The sequence below is a fragment of the Condylura cristata genome, unplaced genomic scaffold (assembly GCF_000260355.1).
Source record: "Condylura cristata isolate star-nosed mole 26May11 unplaced genomic scaffold, ConCri1.0 scaffold00037, whole genome shotgun sequence".
NCBI classification, from domain to species: domain Eukaryota; kingdom Metazoa; phylum Chordata; class Mammalia; order Eulipotyphla; family Talpidae; genus Condylura; species Condylura cristata.
The window spans coordinates 9,741,026-9,751,281 of NW_004567138.1; the positions used below are offsets into that span (position 1 = coordinate 9,741,026).

Consider the following 10,256-nt stretch of genomic DNA (forward strand, 5'->3'; position numbering starts at 1 on the left):
CTCCTTAATTCTTTCATTGCTTAAGTATGTTTGCCCTTGCCCAAGAAACCAACTACAAGTGGTTCAATCATCGTCATTCATGTATAACTTGTTTCTAATTTTGTCACTATAGGCAGTGATTGGAAAGGTCCTTCACTTGGATACTTGGGTGATAGAAAAGAAAATGGTACTCTTCATAGTTTTGAAACAACTTGAGAATTCCTTGCTCTAATCAACATGATTACATAGTTTATATTTTACCTTTTACTGTTTTTTTTCTATTTTGGCAAAGTGAGGTGAGGCTGGTTTCTTATTCTTCCAAATGAATAATCAACTTATGCCAAAAACATCCTTTTCTAGTGTTTTTGTGATGTATAAGATATTAATAGTAATTCATTACTTTTAATGATTAAAACTATGACTAACATAAAAAACCTTTCCACTGTCACTAAAATGGGAATGTTGCATTTGTTAGATTTTTTAGTTGTTAATTCTGACACTCCTGATAAAAATAAGGTTCTGCCACTTTGCCTTCTAATTATTCCACTGGCTTTCTTTTTTTATACTAAGGAAGTCTCAATATATTTTTGGCAATTCTTAGCTAGGGTGAGAAGTGACATACAAAGCTATTTTTCTCCCACATGAACATGAAGTAGCAGCACTAGAACAAGAAACAATATAAAAACCTTAATCCCATAATAGGCACAAACACATACTAAAGCAAACAAGTGAAATTCTTTATTTAAAGTTCATTTCTTATGGGAAAACCCAATTTTTTAAAAGCACATTTGAAAGTGCTCTTTAGTTTCTTGTAATTACTTTACAAGTGGCAAAACTAAGTGGCTCTCTCTTTACACATTTATTTTTCTCTTTAAAAAAAAGTCCAGTACCACTATAAACCTGACTTTAATCATCTTCCGTTGAAATCTTATTTAAAATAATTATCATCTTTAGTGTGTGATTTAAAAAATAAATCAAATATAAAACTAGCCCACAGAGAGGCTCTGATCCTGCTTGAAACCCAGCATGCAGCTAAGACCACTAGTCAAAGCTGACAGTCTTTGCACCCTTTCATTAAGAGGCCTCTCATAACTCTCAGTGCTTGGTCTACTTTTAATTTAAATAAACACTGATATTCAGTTCTGCATTTTGTGGACTCAATTCACAAAATAAAAGCACAGTAGCTTTTTGTGTTAAGAGTGACCCAGTATATTAATTCTGTTATACTGAATCTAACTTTTCCAAACAGGTAGAAATTATATTTGCAAAAATCCAGAACAAAACTACTTAGAACATTTTAAACTTTTATATGATAAGCATGTCATAGTATTACATCTAAATTACACAGAAGACCCCAGTGATCACTAGGAAATCTACCACAGTCTAGTTTTTCCAAACCCAGGAGGTCCAAACTTCGGGGAATAATGTATCCATTTTCTGCTGCTGCTGCTCTGAAAAATATCCGATCAAAACGAAGCTTACACTTAGCAGATATTCCAAGATTAGAGTTCATTTCTGTATCCCATGTATACTGGCAATGCTTAGGTTTGCCCAAAAACTCCCAGACATCTAAAATGTTGCTGGGTAAACCACCACATCTGGTAACCTGCAAATAAAAAGAAACTATTAGATTCTGTCTTCATTTCCCTAAATTAAAAAGGTGTCTTTATACTGTTATCATGTGTAAATGCAACATTTCAAATTGGAAGCTGCAAATTATTTATTAATGACCAACTACCAACTAGATATGTTGTAACTTAAAGTGTTTTGCTGCATAGTAATTGGTAGATAATACAAAGCTACTGATACCCAAGAGTCTGGAATTCATCCCTCCGTCTACTATACACAGATTCTTTTTTTTGCTTGTTTTATACACAAATTCTTATCTGGGCGTCATAGAAAACTCAGGAGGTTGAAAACCCAAGTGAAAAGAAGGCAAAACTCTTTGCAATCTCTTTGGCCTAAAAATTCAGAAGTCTGCTACTTATATGGTTCAGTGTCACTTGCCTTCACATTTTTATCTGAGATTTACTAATAATATTCTCCCTTATCCAATTCACATTCTAGAATTTTTTTAAAAAGTGGTAAAATATGCATAGTATAAAAGTGCTGTGGCATCAAGTGCTTCCACATAGTACTGGACAACCACATTTGTGCAAGATGTCCTCATTTTCCTAAACTGAAAGTCTGCACCCTTTAAAAATTAACTGTCATTTTGGCCTCCCTTCAGCCCTTGGCAAACAACATTCTACTTGCTATGAATTTCTATTTTAGGAAATTCATGTACAAGGAATCATCAAACTTTTGTCTTTTTGTGATTGGCTTATTTCGCCAAGCGTGCAGTCGAAGGGTTTCACCCATGTTAGAGCCGGTGTCAACATTCCCTTTCTTAAGCTGGGTAATTCTACTGCACGGATAACCACACTTTGTGTATCCACTAGTCTACACCTGGGCTGCTTCCAGGTTCACTGTTGTAAATAATGCTGCTTATGAACATGAGTGAACAAACATCTCTTTGAGACTGCTGTACTAGTTTTGGGTATGGATCCAGAAGTGAATTGTGGGATCATCTGTTTAATTTTAGGAAAATCCTAGTTTTCCACAGTAGCTGCACCACTTTACATTGCCACCAGCAATACTCCAGGGTCCAGGAGTCTGTACATCCGCACCTACACTTATTATTTTGTTTCTTTGGTAGGTTATATTATGGATGTGAAGTGGAATCCCATTATAGTTTTATCTGCAGCACGTATTGCAAGATGCTCCGCATCTTTTGATGTACTTCTCGGTCATCTTCTTTAGAAAGATGTCTAGATGTTTTGCCTGTTTTTTAATCAGGTTGTTTTACATTAAGCCACAGTTTTTTGTCTAATATGAGTGTTAATGCATTGTCAAATATATGATGTGCAAATATTTTCTCCCACTCCATTTCTGCCCTTTTGTTTCACTGACAGTGTATCCTTTGATGCAAAGCTTTAGTTCTGAAAGTTTGTCGCCTGTGCTTTTGTTGTCATAGCTAAGGAATCTGCCTTGCTTCCACATTTTCCTCAATGATTTTGTAGTGTCAGTATTTATTTTGAGGTCTCTGATCCAAAGTTTAAGTAAACTTTGTATATGATATGAAGATCCAATTTCAGATTTTTGTATGTAAGATATCCAGCTTTCCCAGCACCACTTTTTCAGAAGCAGTCTTTTTAAAAAGACTGTCAACCACATAACAAGAAACATAGCTGTTATCTCTGATTTGCAGAGTTCAATAGTAAGTTTGATTTTTTAAAATGTGTATTAGAATCTGAAATCGCTGTGGGAAGGGCACCACCTCCTGGACTGGGAATACTGCATTCACTCTGGCAGTAAGTCCTGACATGCTTTCCTCTTCCATTTCATTTCTTCTACTCCTGGAGTTTTGTGCAGTGAAAATAAAGAGACTCTGCGCCATTTCACTTCACTTTCAATCTAATGTGAGCTCAGCCAGAATGAGAGGAAAAGGCTAGGTAGGAAAACCCATTTAATGTGTTACCAATCTACACTAAGTCCTGAAAATTTTCAATCTTTTCTAATGTACTAAAAGCAGAGACTTTGTTTCCATCCTGGACACAGTGGTAGTGGGGATAGGAGAGAACAGACATCGGAAGAGAGTTAGCGACAACCATAAACTTCAAATTGTTCTGTTCTCACCATGCAATACAACAAATTAACTTCCTTTTTTCTAAATTCTTCTATTCATTATTTTCTCTTTCCACTCCTGTGAATCAATGCAAATTCAGCAACATTTGATTTTGTGTTGTCTGTTTCATATGCAGTATTTATGTTTTCCCCCAATAATGTAAGATCTCCTACCTCTGCTCCCCCAATACTGGGCGTATCACAGAGCTTAAGTAAAGTACTTACTGAATTGGATCTGCAAGGTCACATAGCACTTTTCAGCAAATGAAGGCCCTTATTTTAACAACTTTGGACAGAAGGAAGCTCGTAGTTTCCACAGCAATAATCTGCCTATAAAAACTGAGATGAATTATCACTCACTTCTAGATCCCTTAAATTTGTATCTCCTGCAAAAATGACGGTAGCAGACTCTGGAACCTCTTGTATGTTCTTTAAAACCATTTTGAACTGGTTCATTCGCTCTTTGGCATGTCCTCTTGTGCTCTCCAAATGGGAAGTCATAAGGCAAAGTTCATTTCCCGACATACTCGCCTGCAACATGATAATTTTGTTATTAAGATTATCTGGTAACCAGGTGAGAAAATAACAAAAATAATGAACAATCATATACCAGAGACATTTTGTGGGGGTGGAGTGGGGAACAGGATCAAAAACGGGGGGGTGGGGAGGGAAGTGCACGGGTGATGGCACACGGGTGACTTGGTGATGGGAAACCCGCGGAGATTACAATTGAGATGGGGAAAAAAATGTACAAAATGATGTAAAAATAAACTTTTATAAAATAAAAAAGAAATAAAATTAAAAAAAAAAAAAGATTATCTGGTAACCACTAATGAGTGATAACTTTGGTAACAGAATCAGCAAATTTCTCTTGACTGGTTTGTGATTACCAGAGTGAAAGCAATCAATGCCATGCTTAATCCTGCTAGATCCAGGATAAAGTGCCAACCCTGCTCCCAAAGAATACTACTGCTTAGCAAGGGTCCACTCATGCTTTAAGTCCTACTATATATGGCACCTGCTCTGTGAGCCCTACCCCAATAGTCTGTATACTCCTGAGGCAAGCTGGAAAGACTGGTTTTAAGGTTCCCCAAACTGAATGATCGCACAAGTGTTCCTCTCCACAAAGAACATTCACGATTTTCTATAATCTGGGGCCAATCCACCTCCCTCACGCTAGCTACCCCAATCTGTGTCTTCTACACTGAATTGAAGAGAATGCTAATTTAGTCATATACACATACACAACCTGCCACTTTCAACTTGGAAAAGTTTAAACTATTCCTCATGTCTACATCTTACACCTTATTTTTCAAGGTCTGATTCAAATACAATTTTTTTTTATGTAATTTGTTTTTGAGGATTTATTTATTGATGCATACAAGAACTAGGGTATAGGTGAGAGGTGTAGGGGGTGAGAGGATTCACCAGAGACTGAGACGGGAGCAGAATATACTGAAATATACTGCTGAAGAGAACAGAGAGCAAAACAGGAATCTGCTGCACCATGTTGGTCAGGGCTAGCACCCTGGTCAGAGATCGAACAGGTGCTGCAGTGGCTGCTGATAGATCATTGTGCTGACTTAACCCCTTGTGTCACCAAGGAGGCCGTTCATAAAATTTGTAAACAGTCTAGCTATGTCATTTCTCCTTTATCCCTCAATAGCACCTCTCCCATGGCATTTATGCCTTTTGTTTGTTTTAGCTAGTATAAATGCAACACCCCCCCTGCTAACTTATAAGCTCTATGAAAACAAGATCTATTTCACTAATTTTCATAAGTGTGAGAATCCAACATGGACTTTGTACAATGCACCATGTCCAATGAATACATTTCAAAATACTTTGCAAAGCAAATGTGGTATATTAGCAAACTCACACATCTTTAGGAAAACATATAATGGATCAGGGATTTTATTTTTATAGGCTGTCCATGTAAAAGCTTAACTTATTAAATTCTTTAATATTATTAAAAGAATTTATAGTATAGTGCAGATTTTTCTCTAAAGGCAACTGTTCTTTCTCTTTTAATTTTTTGTAACACTGAATTATAACATTATATAGGTTTCAGGTGGGCATTATTACAAGTCAGCATCTGTATATATTACGGATACCACTGAATGTTCATTTCCATACTTTACCACATAACTAATCCCTTTTACCCAACTTATCCCCCCCTTAGTTTTTTTTTTTCATCACCAACAAACTATAAACACTATCATTCTGTTTACTGAAAAATCCATTTAAAAAAGTTACTTACATGCACACACAAAAGGTTTCTCATCATTTCTGTATTTGGAAAAGGAATAATTTCTTGGCTTTTAAATTTCACTCTTGATTTCTTCAACATTATAGCTGTAAAATATCCTTCTTCATGACCTTCAAATTTTGTGGAAAAGAATTTAGGCAGAAAGAATACTTGAAGTTTATCACAAATTCCCTTACTGAAGATTTTATAACAAACAAATACAGATACTGAAATGACTCTACATCTTAAAACTATTTCAACACAATTGAATATAATCAACCAAGTTGCTATGTTTACCTGCCCCCTTCCAAAAGTCAACTGGAATATGGAATAAATATAAAAATAAAAATGATTTCTCATTAAGTACCAAAAATAGTCAAAAAAGAAAATCTGAGAAATTTCAAGACAGAGAAGATAGATCTTAAACTGGGGTAAATAGATAAGTATTTACTTCACACTCCAGAAGCACCAGGAAAATTACAGTAAATGAATTTTTAAAAGGAGTGAAAAGGAGAAAAGAACAGAAAAATAAAAAGGCCAAGAAAGAGGCAGGAAGGAACAAGAGAAAAAAAAGAATTTTTCAGAACTGAAGGTTACAAACCTCCAGGCTGAAAGTTTTTATGATGTGTTCAGACCAAAATATTTTTTAAAAGACCCTCAGTGATTCCAAAGAGGAAAGAAAAAAACAGAAATCAGAAAAGCATCAACTTTATCATCACTAATAAAGGAAACTAGAAAACAGTGAAATAATGTCTTAAAAATTCTATGGAAAGGACCTTTACCCAGAAATCTATGTTTGGCCAAACTATCAACAAATTATGAGGTAGAACACAGGCATTCCAAATATGCTAGGGTTAAAAATCATCACTGCTCACGAAACTTTTTTAGAAAGAGATTAGCTATTGTGTCTACTGCGGAAATAAACCAAGGAGGGGGGAAGCATAGGAGTCAGAAAATGAGAGCCAAAGCTGAAGAGAAGCCAAACGAATCCAGAAAAGTGATCTCATAAAGAGAGAAAGAAAAGCAGAGGATAAGACAGAATCTTCTTAGCAATTCTGGAATGGAATAAATCAAATTTAAAATTGCATACCATGTAAAAGTGGAAGTCAAAGGCAAGAGTTAAAAATCATGAAAGGCGGGCCCTCCCTGGTGGCGCAGCGGGTTAAAGCACAGCACTGAGAATCTAAAAGCCGCTTCCGCATGAGTTCAATTCCCGCCTGCCCCGGAAGGGACCACATGGCGTGGCAGACCTCTCCTGACCCGCCCGCTGCTCCCCTCAGCAGTGTACTTCGTCGATCTGCCTGTTCTGTTCCCCACTCTGTCTCTGGTGAAGCCTCTCGCCGTTCCTGAACCTCTGGCCTATACCCCAGTTCTGTATGCACAAATAAATAAATCTTTAAAAAAAAAAAAAATCATGAAAGGCGGCCAAAGTGTACGTTAAATGAAAAACAGGTAGAAATAAACAAGATAGCGATGCCCAAGACAGAAAAAAATGAAAATTAAATCATTTAGGGTAAAAATCTAGAAAAAGAACAACAGGAAAAAAAATGATTTAAAAAATAAGCATAACCACAATGCAGTATTACATTAAAAATTTTAAACAATTTAATTTCATAAAAAAGCTACTCAATGTCTCAAATGTTGGCAACTTGTATTTTCCTAGAAAAGCATTCATTTCAATTAACTTTTCACAAATATAAATATACGTTATTTTCATAAATATACATTAAGTTAGTAACACACTTTCCCATAGTTAATATCCTGTGTCTAGCCTAGTTTGCTCAAATTTATTTTGTTTGTGCTCTAAGAGGCTAACATTGATTTCTCGTTCATTGACTTTTCAATCAAAGAAAACGACAGACAAAATAGGAAAATTTTTACCTGCAATAATCTCATAACTACTTGCTCTCTTCTTTAGGTAGTTATAATATGGGGGAATAACTTCCTGGAGAAATATCACATCTGGACTGTACCTAATTAAAAATAAATTTATGATAAACACCAAGTACACCATTCCACTTGCAGTTATCTAGATTATGGGGAAAATTCTGCAACATAAAATAAACACAAATCAATTACCCTCTTGGACACTTATATTCTATATTTATACTGATCTTCAGCAACTACAAAACAAGATCCATGCTATTTAACATGGTAACTCTGCAAAGATCAAATATGTGAAAAGTCATACATGTGACAACACTTTAAAAAAAATGGAATCACAGAAAAAATAAGAGCCTATAATGGTCCTACAGTTTAATACTGTCTCAACCCTGCCCATGGGGACAAGCACAAGAGAATTTAAGTGACTTGTCCAAGGTCAGAGTCAATATGTAACAAATATACGTCTTTTTGGTAATTTTATTTTCATAGCAATTTTAAATAACAAGTTGAATCAATAATAATACTCGGAGTTTTCTAGCAAAAATTAGTGTGCCCTCTTCACCCCAAATCATATTTCTGCTCTAGAAGACACTCAATTCTTTCATATATTTCTTCTGAGTTGGATTTTGAGCTAAGGTCTGATTCCAAATCTCCTAACTCTGAACTACTATCCTGTCTGTAGGTAGGTAAGCTATATTATGCAATTCTTTTAACTTCTGGTTTTGAAATTATTTCAGCTGGAATTGCAAAAACAGTAACCATAAATGAAGTGATAATACTTACAAAGTTAAGTAGGAACACACCCCTCGGGCCCGCTCTTGCAGATTGTTTAGGTCTAGTCCATCAATATTCCAAGTAAGGACAGAGAGCATGCTGCCATCTTCCTGCTGAATCTTGTCAGATGTGCTGGTTTTCGAGCTACTGCAATCAGTTGTCTCTTCACTGGTTAAGTCAACACTGGCAAGATCAGAATGAAACACAATTTTGTAAATAATCTAAAACCCAGTTAATTTAAAGTTGTTAGTATTTTAAAAGAGGTACAACAGTATTGCTTATAGACAAATAAAAGTTACAAGACTGAGGGAAGGAAAATTCTTACTGTCTTATCCAAACTTCTGTTCATTTACACAGTTTAAGCCAGCTCAATATTCTTCAATGACATGTGTCAGTAAAATGATTTTATAAATTGTGATTCCAAATTAAGTTATAGTAAATAATGTAACATTTCCAAATTTGTTTGGACCCACTTTAAATCTTAATTGAAATAAGATCTCACTGACAGACAAATAATGTTGTAAATTCCTTTTATTCCCCTCATTAAGGAGTGATGTCTCATCCTCCTATCCCTGAATATGGTCTTTGGTGATTTACTAATCGAATATAGTGAAACCACAATGCTGGAGTTCCTGCGGTTTGGTCGTAAGAAGCCCTGCAGATTACACGCAAGTCTTTTGGAATACTCTCTCTGAAAAGTTAGGCTGTCAAGTAAGAAGTCCAACAGCCCTGAGACTTCTGCATCAAGGAGGCCACTGTGTGAGCTTCAGCCCGTTCTCACCCCATTTTCTGCTACCCCCACCAAGACCCAGATAGTTGAGCAGAAGAATAAATTATGTATACATTTAAGAAGAATAAATTATGTATACATTTTATGTATACATATTATTTATGTTTAATAAATGCAATTATTTTAACTTCTGATTTGGAAATTATTTCACTTTTAGTATTGTACAAACAGTAAAAAGAATTCCTATACACCCTTCCCTCAAACTTCCCAATGTTTACCATCTTGCATACTTACTATTTTTTACTTTCAAGCTTTTCTACATATTTCCTAAAAATAAGAATACACACATTATGTGTATGTATATATATGTATGTGTGTATGTCTCCTAGCTAGATTATCAAGTCAGGAAATTATCAGCAATACGACACTGTACTTTAAAGAGCTATTTTAAATTTCAGCAATTGTGCCACTGATGTCTTAATTCAGGATCATGTTCTGCACTGAGAAGGCAAGTCTCTTAATTTTCTTTTATCAAGAACAGTTCTTTAGTCTTTGTCTTTCATAATTTTGAAATTATTTCTTAAATGTTTGTTTATGCATCTAAGAACTGGGGTATAGGTCAGAGATATGGAAGTGAGAGGACTCACTGGAGCCAGAATTGGGAGCAGAACAGGAGGATTAACTGAAACACACCGCTGAAGGGAGCAGTGGATGAGACAAAAGAGGTCTGCTGTGCCATGTGCTTCCTGGTGGGGATCCAACTCCTGCTGCAGTGGCTGCCTACAGTTTGATAGTGCTGAGACTTAACCTCTTGCGCCACCAAGACCCATGATTTTGAAATTTTTTTTTTAAAGATTTATTTATTTATGCATACAGACTCAGGTACAGGCCAGAGATGTGGAGGGTGAGAGGATTCACCAGAGACAGAGTGGGGAGCAGAACAGGCAGATCAAGGAAGTACACTGCCGAGGGGAG

At 35.7% G+C, this 10,256-nt stretch overlaps 1 protein-coding gene across 1 annotated transcript in view; it reads right to left on the reverse strand.

The window, feature by feature from the left end:
- Window positions 1–695: 695 nt before the first annotated feature.
- TDP2 (tyrosyl-DNA phosphodiesterase 2) overlaps window positions 696–10,256 on the reverse strand; it is a 14,047-nt gene continuing 4,486 nt past the window's right edge. Inside the window, exons 3-7 of the mRNA XM_004693321.2 lie at window positions 8,561–8,734; window positions 7,775–7,866; window positions 5,906–6,024; window positions 4,006–4,176; window positions 696–1,585 (exon numbers count right to left, since the gene is read on the reverse strand). Of these exons, the coding sequence (XP_004693378.1) occupies window positions 1,301–1,585; window positions 4,006–4,176; window positions 5,906–6,024; window positions 7,775–7,866; window positions 8,561–8,734 (841 nt within the window). The 3' untranslated portion in view covers window positions 696–1,300. The remainder of the gene's footprint in view (window positions 1,586–4,005; window positions 4,177–5,905; window positions 6,025–7,774; window positions 7,867–8,560; window positions 8,735–10,256) is intronic.